A 20,675-nucleotide genomic window follows, 5' to 3' on the forward strand; every position below is an offset into this window, starting at 1 on the left:
CTTACTGAGTATATCAACCACTCGGCCATAGTACGATTCCACCACCTCTCCTAAGATCATTTTGCTATTCATTAACCTCTCTCGAAGGCGGTCCTCAAAACCAATTGGCCAAAAATGAGATAAAAATGCATTCTTCAATGCTTTCCAATTCCGAAATTGACCCACTGGTTGGCAGTTGTACCATTCAAATGCTGTGTCTTTTAAGGTCGTTGGCAGCCATCGCAACCAAATATCTTCAGTTCTGTCATTATTAGCTACACATGCTATAAAAAACTGAGACAAATATTGATTGGGATCTGTATCCGAATATCCCCAAAAAATAGGTAGTGGCACGTTACTAGTTGTACGATCGCCTACTGCACCCATTTATATTGCAATTGAAATGGCTGGTCCTCCTGACGTCATTGAATTTCTTGTTCTGCTAAACTCTATTTTAAAATAATCTCTATTTTCCATTATTCTAATTTTTGAGCTCTCACTGCTCCTCAATTTACTATTATTTTCCACAAATAGTTTTATTGGTTGAATTGCAGGTGAAAACGTCAGATTTTTAAATACAATATAGTTATCTTTATTAGTGACCAATTTGTACCAATCTAAAGAGCCACTATTACTCATTTCAGTGGTACTTCCTGATGAAAAAATATCCAATGGAGTACCAAATTCTTCTATGCCTCCTTCTCTTTTAGTTAATGGCCTCAAGATTTCCATTGGAATGTTAACAAAATTTCCCACAAGTGCTCTTGGTAGTTTTTCTAATGGTACATACGATTGCAGAATTAATAGTGTGTCCAATTCTTGATATGTTCGGATGCACCGACAAGCTTGCAACCATGGTTTAATCCAATTTTGTCGATGCTTCTTTTTAAGATTATGTTCTTGCTCCTCTCTAAGCAAGTTCCTTCCTTGCGCTCTTTCGTGTCTTTCTCTCAACTAATTTATTTTCCTTGATGCAATGCTCTCGTTCTTATTAACCATGATCTTGCTTCAAATACTACTGAAATTGTCTTCCATTGCCAATTTTCTCACACATTTGGTAATTGATTCCTAACATTCAAAGCTATTATCACTTCTTGGCAGTGGCACCAAAATGTGATTGCTCGTTTTACTTATTTCAAATTAATCTAATGGAAATAAATCCGAATAGGGAGATTCAAACACGGGGAATGACTAGTTCCTTAAGCATTCACGTTAGGGTCACACAATCAATTACCTCCTGAATGTATCTTCTCTATTTTCAATATCTGAACACACAAGGAAACTATAATCTCCTCCTTCACATTATCGGTCTCTTCCTTATAGCAATTCAGTCATACCAATAACTGCTATTTCCACCAATATATTCACCCTCATAATCTCCAACTGTAATACTGTGCCCTCACAGATTTTAGCACATAATTACCCTCATTCCAATCACTGGAATTCTTCACACAGAACTACCATTCACATTACAGTGTTTCACACAAACACAGACTCATTCTCTATGCTGAACTACAATCAGATTTCAGCATTCAATCTTTCTTCTTCTCAAATAATACCAATCACATTTCTATTCCATAATTCACTTCATAATATTCAGAAACTCTCAATCCTCTTATTCAAAGAAAATAACAAACAAAAGAAAAGAGGTAGCACCAAGCTTACCCCGGCTCATAACTATCACAGTGATGGCACTTTAATTAACTTCTACAACTTCTATATACTTTTCCCTGATTCTCCAGATTCTAACCGTAATTCTATAATTAATTGCTTTTAAGAACTAAATCACTCATTTGTCCTCCTAAATTTTCTGGACTATTAATATATTTTATTAATATCTTTCAAAAATAAATTAATATCTATTCTACAAGATGCTTCAGTGGAATATCATTAAGGTTGAAGCAAAGTGATTAGTCGTACTTGATTTACAAAGCCACAAAATTTTAAGTGTGTGCCATCAAATTTTTTTGGAAGGCTAATCCTTAGTTCTTTTGCTATTATTATTATCAAATCATTGCCTTGAGTAGATGAACCTTCCATATTTGTTAAAGCAGATATAGTTGTTTGAGAATTTGGGACCTCTATTGCTATTTGATGTGGTATTTGAGGCACTTTTGCTTCTTGACTATTATGTATGGTCATATATAGTTCTTCATTCTACTTCGAAAAAGTCTCTATCCTAATCTTCAATGCTTCAAAAGCATTAATAATAGAATCTAACTTGATCTTTTTAGAATTTGTCATATTGACTTTTTTACCTTCTATCATAGAAAATCAGAGAAATACATGCATTCAAAGAAAATAAATAAATAAATAAATAATTGAGTTATAGTATAAAGAAAAAAATCAAAAGAGTATTAAGAAAAGAACAATATTAGTGTAGGAAAGGATAATTTGCAACCTCTAGAATGCTATAGTACTTCCAAGAAGAGGGATAATCCACTCTCTGTCAAGAAAGACCAAGCTTCTAATATTATTTTATGGTAGTCGTGACAAATTCTTAAGAACCTTATACAAGACAAGGATTTAAGACCAAAAAATGGAATTAACTTGATATTAGAATAATAACTAAATATAAAGCAAAAAGGTCATAGCTAAATCACAAGAAGTAAATTGTTGAAACTCAGGATCCCCTTAGCCTCAATTCCTATATATACTAGGTCCTGAGAAGCTTCTTGACAAGTTTCCATGAGGCTTGGGAACAAAGCAAATCTAAGATCCTTCTTCAAAAACTTCCTAAATCATCTAAAGTCCCCTAAAACCTTCTAAGATCTCCTATGATCTTCTAAAACTTTCTTAGAATCTATTGGAACCTTTTAGAATCTTCTAAGATCTACAAGACCCTCTTAGAACCTTTTAAAATCTCTTAGAACCTTCTCAAATCTTCTTCAGTTGTATATCTGTGACATAATCTTTAAGTCTTCTAACACTATGCCAAATTCACCTTGTTCCAATAAATAGAACTTCAAGTATCATAGAAATCCTATCTGACCTTAAACTAGCAACTTCTGATACCTTCTTGTATCAAAAACTAAATATCTTTCAACCATATTATTAGATTAATACAAAATTTTATACACACTTAATACATCCAATTAAACAAGTATTTTTAAATTTTGAATTATAGATGTAACACGAATTGTACAAACTAACCGAGAGTACTAGCTCGAATTATATTGCACAAATTCAAAGTCACCAATACAAACCATAACTTTGAACTACAATTGCAAAGTCATTCAAGATCCTATAAAAGCAAGCTTTATGCTTTTGAAACAAATTCAAAGCTAACTCTCAATTCTTACTTGATGATCTCTAAATGTTCTTATATTTTGTCTTAGGCAACTATTTTAGTAGCTAGAGGTCTGGTTTTGATCCTATTCTACACATGGTTGTCCTTCGGGTATCAATCCAACCTATTCTAGGGATTTTTAGCTTGAATCTATCCTCATCTCAATCCTAGTATCAATCATATTAATTATTTATCTCTTCTATATTATTTTTATTAATTTATAATCTTTTATGGAAATATAAGAATTTCTTTAGCCTAGAAGTTAAAATTACTAATCAACCTTTAATTTACTAACTATCAAAATAAAAAAATAAATTAAGAAGCTTTTATAAAAGCCATGTTTAAATATCTTGAATTATTATTGAACTAAGATGATTAGATATTAATTAAAAAATAATTTTTGATTATATTTTTACCATATAGTTGTGTTACAACACAACACTGTAGATGCATTTCATTTTTTTCATATAATTTTGTATAGAATAAAATCAATATCACAAAAATATTATAATTTTGAGCTACTTTTTGTAATACCAAATCATTGCATTGCACTATCTAATCCACAATGCAATAAAAAATAATAACATTTAAGTACAAATTAATACTATATCATAACTTCAATGTTGCAAGAGCTTCCATGACTTGTATTATATTACAACCCTGCTATGACCCTCCAAAGCTACCATAAGAGCTGAACCAATAACCTATCACCACATTCTAGTACTGCAATTTAGCTTTGCAATTTTGCACTTCCTAACATCAATGTGTAATTGCCAATGCTATGATTTTGTACTCCACTTACTTAGTACTATACCATAGTATCTAATATTATCTCAATATAATACTATTCCAATACATTATGATTTCAATTTTGTAATAGCACCTCAATACTCTAATAGTACAATGTAATAGTAAAATACAAAACAAGAATATTTAAAAAATAATAAAAGAAAGAATTTATTTATTTATTTATTTATTTATTTATTTATTCCTTTTTTAATTTTCTATACTAAAAATTAAAGAAAAAGAGACATTCTTTTCAAGTAAAAGATTAAAAATCTATACAAAACTCACTTAAGATATTTTTTACACCATAAAAGAGGAATCGAAGAATGCAAGTGTGAAAATAGAAAAACCCTAAAACTTTAATAAAATGGCTACATCTCCATAGCCAAGTAAATCCTTGCAAGAAGTCCTCTCTCTTTCAAAATCACTTACAATGCTTGACTTGATAAGAATGTCAAGTCAAGGATTTCTTTTCTACATAAGTATCCAAATCCTAGTAGACATTAACAAAATCAAGTAGCAAAAAAATTTCAATGGATAAAAAACTACTAGCCAAAGAAAACTATATACATTCAAGAAGATTTGGCACCCAATGCCATATCATGTGACATTCTAGGAAAATTACTTATTTTTTTTAGATCCTCTTAAAGTCATTAGTTGATTTTATAAATTATGTTACTTAGAATATCAAATTTTCTTCAAGTACTTTATAATTACTTTATGTTTAATTTGATGTATAGATTATTATATATAAAATAATAATATCTTTAATTGTCTTTGATATTATTGATCCATGACATGATACGGTAAAGATTCTAAAAATTATTATCTATATATATTATTTATTTATTTATTTATTTGATAAATTTAAAAATACTTCTTATTTATGAAGCATAAGCTTAAATATCCTTGTATTGTAGATGAAACAATTATTATTTTTACAACTACTTTTTACACTAAAATAATATAGAATAGAACTAAGAAACATCTTAAAAATTAAATAGAATAATTCAAGTAAAAATTTATAAAAAATAAATTTTACTTGAATATGTTAATATCAAAAGAAACAATCTTTTTATTGTCATTATAGCAATCAATCTTTTGAAAAGCCATTTTTGCATATTCTACCATTTTGATGTCTGATAGGTTAATGTTTCTTTTTTCTTTTTTTTCTTTTTTTTGATTGAGAGAATGTTTTTATAAAAATAAAATATAAAATTATAATTAATAAAATTATAATTTATCTTACTATTTTACAAAAATATATAATAAATACATCAAAAATAAATCCTTGAATCTTCATTTAATTTAAAACATTCACAACAACCTACACTTTTATTTAGATCACAAAAACATATATATATATATATATATATATATATACATACATACATACATATATACATACACTTAAACAACCTATAAGAAAATTATTATTATTATTTAAAAACATCCAATTCTCCTAGAAATTATTGTACAAGGGAAGCTTTTGTGATGCATTGATAAGATTTTTCGGTGGTTTCCATGTGCATTCATTGATATCATAGCCGCTCCAATGCATTAGGTACTTCAATTTCTCCCACTTATGCCACAAATCTAGTACCTTTTCTATCTCGTATTCCTTGTGGTTCTGAATTTCAATACTAGGTGGCTGACATTGCATTCTTTCAAGAAAAGACGACTCTCGATAAGACTCCAACAAAGAAACATGAAAGATTGGGTGTACCTTCAGGGATGTTTTTAAAGACAAAGAAAGTGTATACATCAATGATGTATAAAATACTACAAACTTGGTATTCTACTGCATATGTTTGTACATTCAACTTCATGTTTGAATCCTTTCTAGCTTCACTATCTTGTAGAAGGAAGTTCATTGTTTCGACATTCCACAAAAGCTGCACAAACAGGAACTGGATGTGTGTGAGACTCTGATTGTAGTCTCAAAGACATTCTGAAATATGCCACACAGGAGGGCATTTGGATGTCAAAAGCTTGTGTAATTGTTAATGCAAATGTTGTGGAAGCTTGAAAAAAAATTCATCTAAAATCATTCACCATCTTATTTGGGCTTGAAGTTGGCAATCAAAACAGTACTTCAAAGATAGTTTACCAGCCAAATTGCAGACCAAGTATCCTTGGATTCCAAAGAGAGAGGAATGCACACTTGGACGAAAATGTTGAGAGTTTCGCATGCTCTTAGAATGAAATGAAATAACCCAGTAATCGAATCACTGTTTTGTTTCCTTATGAATCAAACGTGAACACGCAGTAATTTGATCACAAGTATTTGAGTCCACGACAGTCCCTCATGGTCGATATTTTACTGGCTGACCTTTTCTTCGTTCAACTTTTAGTTACGAGATGCATGTATACATACTTCCAGGCAGAAGTTCTGTGCATTTTCGGTGTATCGAAACTCCGTGCATCGAACTGAACATTGTCAACATGGATAATGCACTTCACCACAACCCACTATGCTTAGTCTCTAGTTGCGGGAGTTCTGCGGCTTCATACAAGAACTTCGAACATCGCAGTACAGTCCTGAAGGGCAGGAGCTCCTACAATGGGCTCAAGCTAAATCAATCTGACTTGCCTCACACCTTGGCCTCCTTATCTAATTGGAGACACCTAAACCTCCAGTGGCCTGGTGCACTTGCGAAACATTTGCGAAGGACTGTTTCTGTGCAACGTAAGACTCTCAACGTTCAGGTGAAACGAGAAGGGTCATCTACTCACAACCCATATGCTCAAGAGCGCATGAAATTCGCCCCATAGTGGGGTTTCACAATCCGCAAACTGGTGAATCTGAACGGTACAAATTATATCATATAAGGAGAATAGGCACATTTGCACTATCAATCGTTATTAGTAGTTGTACCGGACAGGCCAGAACACTGTTCTGAAAACATATATTGTGGTTTCGGACCCTGTTAGAATATTGCACTCAAGTTTCTAGTCTCATAGATATACATCACTACACAATACAAGATCGGAATCACTGTTGGATGTAGCAGGCTGTTTGTACAACCTCCTTACCACTACAGTCCAATCTTCACGTTCACAAGTGGTTAAACACTCTCATGCTGCCGATCGTAGTCAGTATTTTCGGACTTTCAGTTCCTCACTCGTAAGACCTCGCTTCCGGATGATCTTACTTGTGTAAAGAACAGTGAGGAGCTCATGTTCTAGTTAGACATTCGGGATACCCAAAAAAGGTGGTTCACAAGGCTTATCCTTGTTGAGGACACCTAGGACACCGTGTAGTACTTGAATGAGTGCAGACACATTCAAAGATACAAGGAATATCAGAAATATTGACCTAGCCAATCCACCTGTGTCATCCGGACGCGGCAATGCGGAGAATCAACTCTCTCTTTGTATCACAAAAATTCTTCCTGCATCTCCAATCTCATTCGTGTCGGCAGTCCTCCCACACAATGCATCGGCAAAGCTCCTGAACTCTTTCTGAACCACCAATCCCACCTCCTCGCACAGCTCTCTTACGTCTTCCCACCACACAGCGCGTAGTGTCCATTTGCAGACCATTTCCTCGTTCCATTTCTTGCATCCTACTTTGAAGGTTTCCGTTCCTGTGATGCCGCCGTCCTCCAAGGTTTCCACCTCTTTATCTAGTGTCTGCCATCCCAAAATCCAGACGCATATAATGATTACTCCTAACTTACGAGAATACATGGCAGCACTACAACCCTGCCGACAAATAGGAACCCAATTCAACATGAAACGCTCATAAATGGCAGCTCACCTGTTTCCAGAATCCATCATTCAAGTGCCAGATATCTAGCCCCCCGTGGTCGCCAAGACTAACTTCTTCGACAATCTCGTCTACTCCAAAGAGATTTAGCACCAGAATGCCACCCACTTTCAAGGACTCCTTCACTTCCCCCATCGCAACTAGCTGCTCTTCGTACGTTGTCAAAAGATGGAAAGATCCAGCCGAAACTATTGCAAGATCTATGTCCCGAACGCTCGCCAGAGCTCCACGTTGCCCAAGGGTGCCAAGCATCCACTCCACTTCCACATCAGGAACCTGGATCCATTCTCTTCTGGCCGCCTTAAGCATCTCCTCGCTATTATCAAGACCAATTAACTGCAATGACCTGTTTTTGTTACACGATCTGCACTTACTGGCCACTTTCGACCAGGCAGCCGCAATATCTCGAGATATTCTACCGGTGCCCGTGCAGAGATCAAGAACCTTGACATCGACATCGGTTTCTGGCGCAACATTAAGTGCCAGATTTGTGTAAAATGTACGGGATTCGAGAACTTCGAATTCTACTGGAAGGGAGGTAACCATGGCGTCATAGAAGAAAGGAAATAGGGCTGTGTTGTATGCCAGTGTAGGCGTCGCCATTTTCTGAACGTCGCCGTGGAATTCATTCTGTTTTTGAATTACAAAGATTCTTCCAGTTTCTCCTGTTTCCTTCAAGGCAGCCTTACTCCCATCCAATGCATCACGAAAGCTGTGGAACTCTTGAAGAATCACCAGACCTAATTCCTCGCAGAGTTCCCGCACATCTTCCCACCACACCGCGCGTAATGTCCACTTGCACACCATTTCCTCATTCCACATCTCGCATCCCACTTTGAAAGTTTCTGTTCCCGTGATCCCCCCATCCTCTAATGTCTCCACTTCTTTACTCAAGGTCTGCTTAGCCGAAAATCAAGATTCATATTATGACCAACCGCATGACGAAATGGACAGTGACCAAGCGCGCAACACTGGACAGACGTATCATCGCTTCGCATAAGCTTGCGACAGAGAAGACCCAAGCTGGCAAGCGTCGACTCTGTTTCGGGCAAATTCTTTATTCAAGGTCTATCGCAGACGATTTTCCACAGCGACCTTCTTGTGCAATCACGACATTCAACGCACCAGATACTCCACCCAAATCATCAAAGAATGCTTACCTGTTTCCAGAATCCGTCCTTCAAGTGCCAGACATCCTGCCCACCGTGATCGCCACTGCTGACTTCTTCAACAATCTCGTCAAGTCCAAAGAGATTCATCACCAGAAGGCCGCCCTCTTTCAGCGAGGCTTTCACTTCTCGCAACGCAATGAGCTGCTCCTCGTGCGTTCTCAGATGGTGAAACGATCCAGCTGAGATCACCGCTAAATCCACGTTGTCAACTCCCGCCAGCGCTCCTTCTTGTCCAAGCGTCCCCAGCTTCCACTCCACGTTCACCCCGGACACTTCAATCCATCCCCTCCGAGCGACCTTCAGCATTTCCTCGCTATTGTCTACCCCAATTATCCTACACTTACTCTCTTTTCCGCACTTGTCCGCCCACGCTTTAGCAATACATCGAGGAATGCTACCGGTCCCAGTGCAAAGGTCGAGGATCTTGACTGCACCACCCGGTTCCGGCACAGATTTCAGTGCCAGATTGCTGTAAAATCCATGGGACTCAGCGACTTCGAATTCAGGCGGAAGCGAATCGACCATGGAATCATAGAACGATGGAAACAGAGCTGTGCTATAAGCTAACGCTGGCGTCGCCATGTCTGGGACTTCGCCGGAAACACCTAGACGCATACCTAGTCTGTACACTAATGGCAACCTCCAGGCTCTCCGAAAGCATCAAATTGTTGCAGTGACTGATGCAAGACAAACTGCTGAGCTTGCAAGTTCGCATCTGCCCGTCTTACAGCTCCCAAATTACCTCCATCAGTCAAAAGATGAATCGGTCCTCGAAATTTAAGTGTAAGAAGCGGTCGTTGCACGTAGCTGTCAGTTGGCCCGGTTGACTCCGTCTCAGCTCTACCATGGCCGCATTCTTTTCTCTCAGATCGAGTATTCTGTGCTCGATTTCGAATACTCGGCAATCGATACTCTAGGCGTGAAACCCTGGGCGAAGTATAGATCCGAGAAGAGGTGGCAATTAGGTCGCACCCAATGCGGGTGCAAGATTGATTCGATCTTAATTGCGAGAGATTTCTTCGAATGTCTAGCACCTTACAGATCCATTGCTAAATACTTCGATGCACAGAAGATCACTGCGTAGGACATCTCGTCGTCCTCATCCAGCTCCTGCGTGTTGAAGCAACGCTCCATCCCCGTCAAAACTAACAAAATTTATAGTCGCATGATTTATCTTTCAAATTCTCGCAATCGTTATGGCTTAGTTGATCGTTCCTGCGGCATACGCATAATGTCTAAGAGGCTCGCGAGAGGGAAACAATTTTGGAATAGTTTCAACTCCAATTTCTCGACACGTTTCGCACCCATTTCGATGCCATTCCCAAAAGGAGGCAGAAATTGATTCAATCGAATCAAGACACTGCAGAGTTGGACCAATCCCAGGTGAGAGTTTCGCAACTTCGGCGCAAGTACTTGTCGAGTAGATCTCTTCCCATTGTTTGAATCTTCTTCATCATAACGGTCTCACCATCTTTACGGATAAAACCTTTGCATGGAACATTTCCTTCCACCTCCCTGAATGAATGCATCGTCTTGTAAAGTGTTTGCATTGCTACAAGACCTCACGACAGACATCCTAATCCTCCAGGTAGAGATTGAATTCATGATGCCAACATTCCACTCGTGAACACAGTCGTCAATGAAAGACACTAAGCATAGAGCAGCTTCTGAGATTGCTTTTGGGGTTGGTGAATCAGCCTGTTAGGAACACTAATTGTATTGCAAATGATGTTGTGAAATAGTCCAGTTCATGAATCTAGCGATTGCACCCCGTTGATGACATTTCGCAGTCTTTCTCACGAAAAATTCTAGAGGGAAACGCTTGTATTCGTAATTCCATCCTCAGCTGGACCAGTCTGCCTGTACACCTAGCTCGTTTCGCGTCCTACTCTATAAACCCTAAGTTGCAGGATCTGGCTCCTGAGGTGAATGATTTACAGGATAGACATTTATTCAAGGTTAACACGCTTAAGTTATGCTCGTCTCCAAACATTTAGATACATACACGCAGATTGAAAGAATGAATAGACCTAAAAATAAAAATAAAAGAGAAAACCCTACATTGCTCTATACTTTGTTTCTTAGATCCTTTCGTAAGATTTTGCCAGAGGGAGATTTGGGGACGGAGTCTACGAAGTAGACATTGTGGATTTTCTTGTAGAACACGACTTGCTTCGCAATGTAATCCTTCACTTCGTCTTCGGTGATTGTTGAGCTTGTTGCTCGCACAACGAAGGCCACTGGAACTTCTCCAGCAACATCGTCCTTGCGTCTGTGGACAATGGCATCACAAACATTCAGTCCATTCGACTTTCACAAAGATTTCAGATTAGCAAACAAAAAATTCCGTTGCATGAACAGCCACCCTTTCAAACTCCACTTCGACGTCAGTTACTTCCTGAATTTGTACGCTGCATTGAGTTTGTCATCGTTGAAATTTGACTTGTTCATGTGAAGTACTGCAGGATTGAAAGAATGAGAGGTCAGGTTTCGAAATTACGAGACTACGGCGGCATCTTGAATCTCTTTATGGGATAGTAAGAGTGCTTCTAATTCGGCAGGGGGTACTTGGAAACCCTTGAACTTGATAATTTCCTTCACTCTGTCAACAATGAACATCTCCTCGTCCTCGTCGATGAAAGCAACATCTCCGGTGTGTAGGAAACCGTCCTTGTCGATTGTGTTGGCTGTTGCCTCAGGGTTTTTCAAGTAACCTGCGGAAGACCAAATGTTTATTCTTCTAAAGCCTTTGAAAAGAATTTCAATGGAGCTGTTAAGATACTGTTTGAGAACGAGAAGCAAAACTTTCCTGATGCAGAGTTCGTGTGTGAGCGTATTTTGGCATCGCTTAAACCCACCGAAGCGGACAACGGTTACAATTTACCTTTCATGATTTGAGGACCTCGGATGCAAATTTCTCCAGGTTGGTTGTAGGGCAAGGACATCCCAGTCTCCGTGTCGACAATCTTCACCTCGGCGTTCCGGACTACTGTGCCGCATGACCCTGGCTTCACCGAGAATGGAGTCTTCGCGAATGCCAAGCACATTGCCAACACTGGACCAGCTTCTGTCATTCCATAGCCCTGTGAATCACGAACCAAACAATCACTCGTCAATTCTCTTTTTAAGGAAAAAAACCCAGTATTTTGAAGAAAATTAGACACTCGTCGCCATGGCCGCAAGAATTGGTGAATGGTTTAGTTACCTGGCCTAGAACAGCATTAGGCAGGCGAGCTCTGAAAGCGTCCTCGAGCTCCCTGCCTAGAGGAGCAGCACCCGACATCACCATCCTCATGCTAGAAAGGTCATAGTTCTCGACGATGGGGTTCTTCGCAATTGCAAGCACAATAGGCGGCACAAAAGGCCCCATCGTCACCTTGTGCCTTTGGATAAGGTCCAACAGCTTGGGGAGCTCGAACTTGGGCATGATCACCAGCGTAGCACCAACTCTCAACCCGCACAGAAGGATGGAATTCAAAGAGTAGATGTGAAACATTGGCAGCACGCACATCAAAGTATCCTCAACGGTGATGTTGAAGTTCGGTGCTTCGCCATCGACTTGCTGGGACACGCTGGAGACCAAGCTCTTGTGAGTGAGCATCACACCTTTCGGCAATCCGGTGGTTCCGGAGGAATATGGAAGACATACCAAGTCGTCAGGGTGTATTCTCACTTGAGGGCACTCATCCTCGCAGGCGTTCAGAAGAACCGAAATGTGCATGCAATTGGCAACATGTTGGTCGACAGTGATGATCTGGAAACATATCAAAACCACGACAATCAGAACCATAGTCGTTGACACGCTTTACGTTCACAGAAAACTTTGGAATATGCATGTACCTCGAGGCTAGTGTAGTGAAACTTCGTGTATGAAACATTTTGCGTGGCCATCAATCTGGCAGGTTAGCAGGGTGGTTGTTAAACGTCCGGCACCGATGAGCAGAAACGATGCAGACCGGTTAGGGATGTGTGGTACCTGGACGTTCAACCCCGCAAGCTTCTCAATGTAGCTGGACTGGGTAATCACAATCCCTGCGCCGGAAGCCTCGATTTGCTTCTCTAGTTCAGCCGCTGTGTAGAATGGGTTAGCCGTGGTGACAACAGCGCCCCTCTTTGCGGCGCCGAGGAACACGAGGACGAACTCTGCGCAGTTGGGGAGAAGCAAGGCGATCACGTCACCCTGCTTCACTCCGATTTTGTCTAATCCTGCGGCCACTCGACGAGAGGAGAGCTCTATCTCTCCGTATCTGTGCTCTCTTCCTGTGACCCCATCGATCAAGCAGACTTTGTCTGGCCACTGGGATGACTTCTCGAGGCAGTAGTCGGCCAAAGGCATATGGTTGGGGATATCAATGTCAGGCAGCTTGGACCTGTAGATGAAGTCGTGAACTTCGGCGTGCACTGGCTCCATGATCTGACTCTCGGCATCAGTCTCTAACAGGAACGGCTCCGGATTCTCACCAGTGGCCAGGCTTGCCTCTCGGACTTCCGATTGCAACGACATCTTCATTACCGACTCCCCTGTAGACTCAGACACGATGGGCTGCGGGAGCAAACTAGGAGACATCCTTACGAGCTCGAAGAAACCGAAATGACGCTATCGGACTCTACAATACACACACCTTCACCCAGAATCGGGCAATACTTCGCTACTCGCCCCTGCACCTCCCTAGCACGGCTACAGAACACACTCGTAACCTCCTGCAGGAGATAATCAGTAGCTCGGGAGAGGGCTAAGGTCACCGTGAAAAACAACAATGGCGGGTAGGCACACACAGCTGACAATGCGACGGATAGCTAGCAGCAAGGATGACCTCTGCTTTCTGGATGGGCCCCTAACTGCAGCACGAAGACGATGGTAGGTGGGCAATATAAGTGGAGAGTTGTTGACTGTAATTGCAGCTGTCCAGATGAGTCGCCTGCAGGCCGATCAATGCAGAGCAATGGTTGAGGAGTCGATGATGGGGTTATCCAGCGGCTGGGATGCTCTCCCGCTCATGCTTTATGCTGCTTCGTCTTTAATGACCGCATGTGTATCTTTTCCTCCTTGCCAGCAGAATATTGAATCCACTTATCGTCAATCCTGACGCTGATCAATGCTCCTCATCTGTCCTCTCCCTCTAAATCAATCCACACTCTGCTCTCCCAGCTACTTCCCTTTCATTCTGAATCTGTTCTCTATGCCCTTTCAATCTCTTTGCTTCAGTATTTCATCCCTTCGTCGGAATGAAAAATAATCAAAAACAACCCACGGGGTTAGCCATTCTTTCGTGCTGCGGTTAGAGATTGAACCAGATCAAAACCCGGACTAACCAACGCATTTTACGACTGCAAATGGACCAGCTTACCATGCTCAGATTTGGCACAATCCTGTTTTTTTTTTTTTTTTTTTTTTTGCTTGCTTCGCAGCTGAATTGGCATTTCTCATTGCATCGACTTGTCAACCTGGACTTCCACCACACGCTGCTGCAACTCAGCCACCTGGAGAGTCCACAGCTTCGTGTTGAACGGCAACCGGGAAGTTCAGCTTGCGTGACTCCGCTCCCACAGTTGAGCTTCATGATAAACCACGAGAGCTTTGCAGTCAACCAGCATTCACTCTCCTTGAGCTTGAGCCGGAGTACTTTGTCTCCAACAGCTTACAGATTACCTATCATGGAGGGCGCTGTTACAACCGTAGCTGAAAAACGCACCCAAACCGAGAGACGAAGAATGAAACCCATAAGGTGACAATATTGTAGAGTGTCTAGATTTGGGGGTGGATTCCACGCTGCTGGTTTGCATCACTTGGCATGGTTTATGTGCGCCACGCAGCTTCATTACTCGTAGTTTTTGCTAATTTTGAGTTCTGATATTTCCTTGGTGCATTTTTTGTCCTGGTCCTTCGTTTTGAGAAGCTGTAAACAGTGACATCGCCTGGGTGAAGCAGATTTCACCACCGTGGTGAGCACAGTACTTGGCCGTGTGCATTCCTCTTTATTCTATTCTATTCTACTTAATTATTTGTTTTTATATGGGTTTCTGTGAAAAAAAAAATTGTGACTTTATTGCCTTGACATTGATGTGCTTGATGTCGATTCACATCTTGCAGAGTCTGTGCCTTTCAAGCCTCTTTTCCCCCAGTCTCAAGTGCAGGACACTGTGACAATTTTGCTACGTATGGATGGGTGTGGAGAGTTTCCTTTTGTCAGTACTGGAATGAACAACCAAGCTTAACTGTTGGTGTTTGTTTTATAATATTCTTACTGGGTTGGGAAATAATGTTTTCTGCAAGTGTTGGCTTTAAAAACTTCAGAAAAACCAATTTCTACCATTGAAGGGTGCTAATGGTATGAACAATGGTGATAATAGTAATGACAACAACAACAACAAAAACAACAACGTTAATTCTACAATTTCTGTGTCTAACTAGATTGCGTCCCTTGCTTCTACTGTTACTAAGTGTGATGAAAGATGCAAACTAAAATTCACTTCTTTCCTTTTGCCTCTTCTCACAAACGTTGCAAAGTGAATTTGGTTTTTGGGTTTGCAATCAATAAATTCAATTTTATATTTTCTTTCAGAAACTGGAAGATGAACATTTGAATTTATTTTGTCAAGGTTGTACATGTATTTGTGGAAAAATTGAACTGCTCTTCTGCATGGTAGTATCAAATTGAAAAGGGCATGGCAATGGTGCATTTAAGCAATTTGCTTTGGTGGAATCATGGATATTTCAAGGTTTCATCTCCTTTGGTCAACATGCATAACAAGAGCATGATTTGGCAATGAGCCTATACCACCCACCCTTAGGGAAGAAGTAATACCATCTTTGTAACCCATTGAATTTGGTGACCTTAGCTCGTTCTTTACTAGAGTGTGTAAGAACATTTTCTTCCGAAAAGTGTGGGTTTAACAAAATATTCTCTAAAGACTTTTTCCATGGTGCAAGATTTTCTCATAACCTTCTATCCTTCTTTTTTTTCGTTTTTTTTTAATAAGGTTTATGATATCTTCGGAATTTCGAAGTGCAATCTAGTGTGGATATATCTTGGACAAATAAAATTTATTGATAATTGTGCAGATACAATGAAGCGTGGTGTATGAGATTTATTCTTGATTTATTTTTTGAAGTGAATAAATTTTGTACATGGTTAAAAAGAAGACTGTGATTGGTATTAAAAAAAAAAAAAAAAAAAAGATGGCCAATTGTTGTCACTTAGTACAAACTTTAATGTGATGAGGTCAATATTTGATGGCCATTTAATTGAACTTTATTGAAAACAGTTTTTGTAATTTATTACACAACAACCTTCACTGTTTATTAGGAAGTACATCAAATATGGAAGCCTTGATGGATAGAATAATTTTCAAAATAAACAAAAATTTGAAGCTTGTTGGTTTCGTGAAAAACATCACTGTGACATCGCATAGGTAATAAGGTCATACGTTTAGAAACAAAATTTATCATTTTAAAAATCGTGAATCAGAATAAGGTTTTCATAATTTCTGTTTTCATTCAACAGATATTCAAACAAAGAGATTGTCTCTAAAAAGCTTTACTTACATTCATCAATTAGTCAACTTGAGAGTAATATCAATTTTATACAGAAAACTTCAAAATATTAAATTTTTTACTGCATTTTCTAAAAATTGAGATTTTTATGTTATTATGAAATTAAAATTTGCAACCGACACTGTTTATTAAACTTTTTTTTAAAAAAAATAAAGTCTTTCACACTGATGTTTTATGTAACAAACAATAATCCAAAATTCCAACACATAACCACTGGAGGCACAAAAAAAAAAAAAAAAAAAAAAAAAAAGAGAGAGAGAGAGAGAAGTAGAAGAGAAGAAGAAAGAGATAAAGATATCCTTTTTCATTGTTATAATCACAATTAATTATTCTTTACTTATTCCACTTCCAAAGCAATTAAAGCTAGTAACACTGAGTCAACATCCAGCAGTTCAGAAGGCAAGATGAAGGGCCAGATTGTTACATAGTTTTTGCATAATAAGTGCCTAATGTCCCAACTTGTGGCTTCCTTTGCTGAGATTGGGGTCGGAGGAGACGGCTGTTACAGTAAGTAATTTCAAAATCACGTTGCACAGTAGCGATGGTGATGATGTTTCTAGTTGGGAGGTGGGATCGATGCTTTCCCACGGATGCTAACATGAAACTGGTATGAGGGGTCCTATTGAAAAAGCTGCGTCACTCGGGTGTGGCTTTCAGTTGGTTTGCACGTACCTTGATATGCATGTCACACGGCACCGTTGCACGTTGGGTCCGGATCCTGCTTTTCAGACTGCGTTGTTGTTCCTGATTGTTTGATTGTAGTGCCGTGAGCTCAGATGTGTGTGCCGGAGAACGTGGTGAAACGAAACATGGGTTTACAGGAGTTTGAAGGTGTTGTGGATGTGATACAATTGCCGGGGTTCGACCTGGGCTGGAACCAGCATGGATTTTTGAAGGACGTCGTAAACCCTGTGTCGCGTTGGCACATGCGGGGCTCATGACCTCCAAGTAGTAGTTCGCTTATCACATCAGGTAATCTGACCTCCAACCATAGTTAGGATTTCTGTACAATGCAGATAATTGACATGAATGAAGGTATACCTCTTTCAAATGAGAATCTAAGTTCAAGCAAAGTTGTCCGGGTAGTTGGCACTCACCGTTTTGACATTGGTCTCGAGGATGGTGGGTCATCTAAACTTTGCCTTCCTGTCGTAATCGTTCGTTTCTCTAATCGTCACAAATTTACTGGGTGTGCCCACTTCAACCTGATCTTCTCGCAACGTGATTTAATCCTCCTATCGATGTGATCTCGAATAGCCTCTGCACCTGTTAAGAAGAAGAAGTCTGATTAGCTGCCACACCAGTACTCTGTGGACCCTGAATGATTGACCATACAGAGCTCTATCCAAGCTTGAATTTGATCCAGTTCATAGTAGTGGAATCCCAGCTCGGTTTGACATCAATGGAAGAAACACGCTGTCCCCTAAGGCTTCCACCGCAGGACTTCTTTTCCTCCAAACCTCCGCATGTGTCGATACTTTCGGAATTTTCTCAAAACTCTCCCAGTCAGACCAACAGTTTCTCCGAGGTTAAAGTGGAAGTTTTTCTCTGTCCAGCCACAAGGGACAGAGTCAGTTTCCGAGGAGCCACTCTCATCCAACACCTTCCAAGCATCAGTTCCATGTGAACAATGTCAGCCGTTGACAATCTATGGATGACATTGCATGACGGAGACCATGTTAGTGGCGGTTGTTAGCTGTAGACCTGATGTCCCTCGCTTTTGTCACGAACAGGACATCAAGCCTACTCGTATCTTCGTCCCACAGTAGCTACCAGCGTGTATTCGACTGATAGTCAAGCACTGAAAGTCCACTTCGTACGCTTCGCGTTACTAAAAAATTCTGGAAACCTGTATTTAGGTTAAAACTCTAGAAACACTTATTTAATAGTCATGGTAAATCAAAGGATGATTGATATCACCATGGAAATTGCAAGTGCCACGTCTCTGTGAATGATTATCAAACATTTACAGTACCTTTGAATTCACCATTCTGTTTTCTGTACAAAAGCATGTCAACACTTTCTCGGCAAAAATGCTGTTCCTAACATTTGAAAAAATTGATAGCCAGCCACAATTGAAGCTCAATCAATTCAAAGGATGCTCTGTTATGTGTCTAAACATTTGTTTTACTGTTGCAAGTCATTATCAAGACATGCAAGTTAGGTGTCACGTTAAGAAAAGGCGGATTGCGTTCTTAATGAAGCTCTCTGATGCGCAAGAGTTAAATCACCTAGTAAACTCTGAATCTGCAAGTAGTCCTGCATTGGATTTTCCTGCTGCACTGAAGTCTATGCCCACGTGGTTCGGAATGGCTTGTTGACGCACACTATTCTAAGCAGAGGCGAGCTGATGGACTACAGCAGTATCTGTATCAGGGCATGACATCAACAACTCTGCTCTTGAAACTCGTTGTTGACACTACACCGAACAGGTCACAAACTTTAGTACGCCTGCAAAAAATTGCAACTCAAACCAAATCGTGAAACCTGCAAAAAAAACAAAAAATACTTAAATGAGGACTGCTGCAACAGAGTCAACCAAGCCTCCGGAAGGATGATAAGGCGCATTAGCAGCTCTGTCTCTCTTAACGTTCTGCAAGAAGAAAAACAAACAAGCTCCTTCACGTGAGATACGGACTACATACTGATCAAAAGCTTTAGATGAAATGAATCTATGTGCGAGCAAGAGGAGGGAATTCGATCAAATAAGCTGCCGGTATGTGCTCCAAACTCCTTGAAGTAACAGGTCGATATTGCGCTCTTTTCGAATCCCAAGTTATACAAACAAAGTAATAAAGAAAAAAATAAATACGATGTTGCGCCTTGGATGCGCTAGTTTCTTTAAGAAATAAAGAGGTTAGTCAGCTGAAAGTTTTCCTCTGAAATGAAGGATTGAGATTGGATCGATGATGAAAGAAGAGAATTCTTGGTTTCGTTGTACTTCCTGAAATGCCCAGGTAAGTGGCATTTTGATGAAGTGAGATGTGGATTACTTCTTGGATGCTGTTTGGTTTTCGTATATTATCTTTCACTCAATTGTGGGCTGCATAACTTGGAGGCCGCAGAATGACATTTCTGTGTAATTCTGGTTTCGAGTGTTCGGTGGATATGTGATGAATGTAGAAGGTAAATTGTGTTTGGTTATTTGATAGAGTCTTCCTATTCGGAATTTGGTGCAAGAGACAGATACCCACAGTTGGAGACAGCAAACACTGCAAGTTGTGTAATCAAAACACCTGATTGAGGAAGACTCCTGGCCCATGGAGCCCAATGCTAACCATCAACACTTCCACGAGTCAAACACATATTCAATCCAGCCATCAAAAAATACACACATGAGAAAAGAACTCTCGCTCCTAACTCACCGACACAACCAACAAAAAGATGCGATGAGTTCATTCCGTAAAACAACGCCACATCCATACATCCTGCTGGTACCCTAAAATAATCAAATTCAAAATTGTCAATACCAGACATGTTCATTTAACTGAGAGTTAGAATCATTCGCTTCAGGTTGAAATCCCCAGCTCAAATGGTCACGATCACAACACAACACCCAAAAATAAATAAATAAAATAAACATCTAAAATCCCTTAGAAAAATGACAAACAAACAGAAGATTGAGAAAGAAGGGAAAATGACGAAGATCAGAGGCGGAGACGAGTGTTGAAGCTTGGCTGCGAAGATCCGTAAGAGAGGATCCGGCATTGCTCCTTTACCACCGACGCCGAGACATCCACCGACACTTCGCTTCGAATCGATCGTCAACGTTCAGACAACACCACCTCATGACAATTAAGGCATCCACGTCATCCGATCATGAGTTCCACGTCAGACGAGCGCTGCCGCCTTGTCGTTCTGGGCTCTGACACCGAGGCAGGCGCGTGACGGGGCCGTGCGACCCTGTCGCTGACGTGGACGAAAGGCACCTTTGTAACCCTAAACCCACAAAGGAATGAATGAGAGGGATATATTTTACTACATCCGCATATTTTTGTATTGAACCTTTTGTGGGAGTTACTATTTGTGAAAAATAAAATAGCCATGGTGGATAATACCCATCTAAGATCTAAAATTAATTAATTATGAAGTTTGGAGTGAATTCATTAAAAAAATGCCCAC

At 39.7% G+C, this 20,675-nt stretch overlaps 2 protein-coding genes across 2 annotated transcripts; both read right to left on the minus strand.

Moving 5' to 3' along the window:
- Positions 1 to 6,854: 6,854 nt before the first annotated feature.
- LOC112295245 (uncharacterized) lies at positions 6,855 to 10,177 on the minus strand. Its single transcript, XM_024546539.3, has 3 exons — positions 8,987 to 10,177; positions 7,818 to 8,723; positions 6,855 to 7,690 (listed from the first exon to the last, which is right to left on the minus strand). The coding sequence occupies exons 1-3, from the start codon at positions 9,611 to 9,613 to the stop codon at positions 7,418 to 7,420; spliced, it is 1,806 nt and encodes a 601-aa protein (XP_024402307.1). The 5' UTR covers positions 9,614 to 10,177; the 3' UTR covers positions 6,855 to 7,417.
- A 498-nt stretch (positions 10,178 to 10,675) lies between these two features.
- On the minus strand, positions 10,676 to 13,831 carry LOC112295246 (4-coumarate--CoA ligase). The gene is made up of 5 exons (XM_024546540.3): positions 12,975 to 13,831; positions 12,204 to 12,752; positions 11,883 to 12,081; positions 11,499 to 11,712; positions 10,676 to 11,270 (listed from the first exon to the last, which is right to left on the minus strand). The coding sequence occupies exons 1-5, from the start codon at positions 13,563 to 13,565 to the stop codon at positions 11,066 to 11,068; spliced, it is 1,758 nt and encodes a 585-aa protein (XP_024402308.1). The 5' UTR covers positions 13,566 to 13,831; the 3' UTR covers positions 10,676 to 11,065.
- Between the last annotated feature and the right edge of the window lie 6,844 nt (positions 13,832 to 20,675).

Source organism: Physcomitrium patens, chromosome 18, assembly GCF_059467195.1.
Source record: "Physcomitrium patens ecotype Gransden chromosome 18, ASM5946719v1, whole genome shotgun sequence".
Taxonomy (NCBI): domain Eukaryota; kingdom Viridiplantae; phylum Streptophyta; class Bryopsida; order Funariales; family Funariaceae; genus Physcomitrium; species Physcomitrium patens.

Coding starts and splice junctions, on each gene's coding strand:
- LOC112295245 (XM_024546539.3), bottom strand. CDS start 9,613: ATGCGTCTAGGTGTTTCCGGCGAAGTCCCAGACATGGCGACGCCAGCG. Junction 8,724..8,986: donor AGGACGGATTCTGGAAACAG/GTAAGCATTCTT, acceptor TCGGCTAAGCAG/ACCTTGAGTAAAGAAGTGGA. Junction 7,691..7,817: donor ATGATGGATTCTGGAAACAG/GTGAGCTGCCAT, acceptor TTGGGATGGCAG/ACACTAGATAAAGAGGTGGA.
- LOC112295246 (XM_024546540.3), bottom strand. CDS start 13,565: ATGTCTCCTAGTTTGCTCCCGCAGCCCATCGTGTCTGAGTCTACAGGG. Junction 12,753..12,974: donor TTGCGGGGTTGAACGTCCAG/GTACCACACATC, acceptor ATATGTTTCCAG/ATCATCACTGTCGACCAACA. Junction 11,271..11,498: donor CAAGATGCCGCCGTAGTCTC/GTAATTTCGAAA, acceptor CATTGTCCACAG/ACGCAAGGACGATGTTGCTG.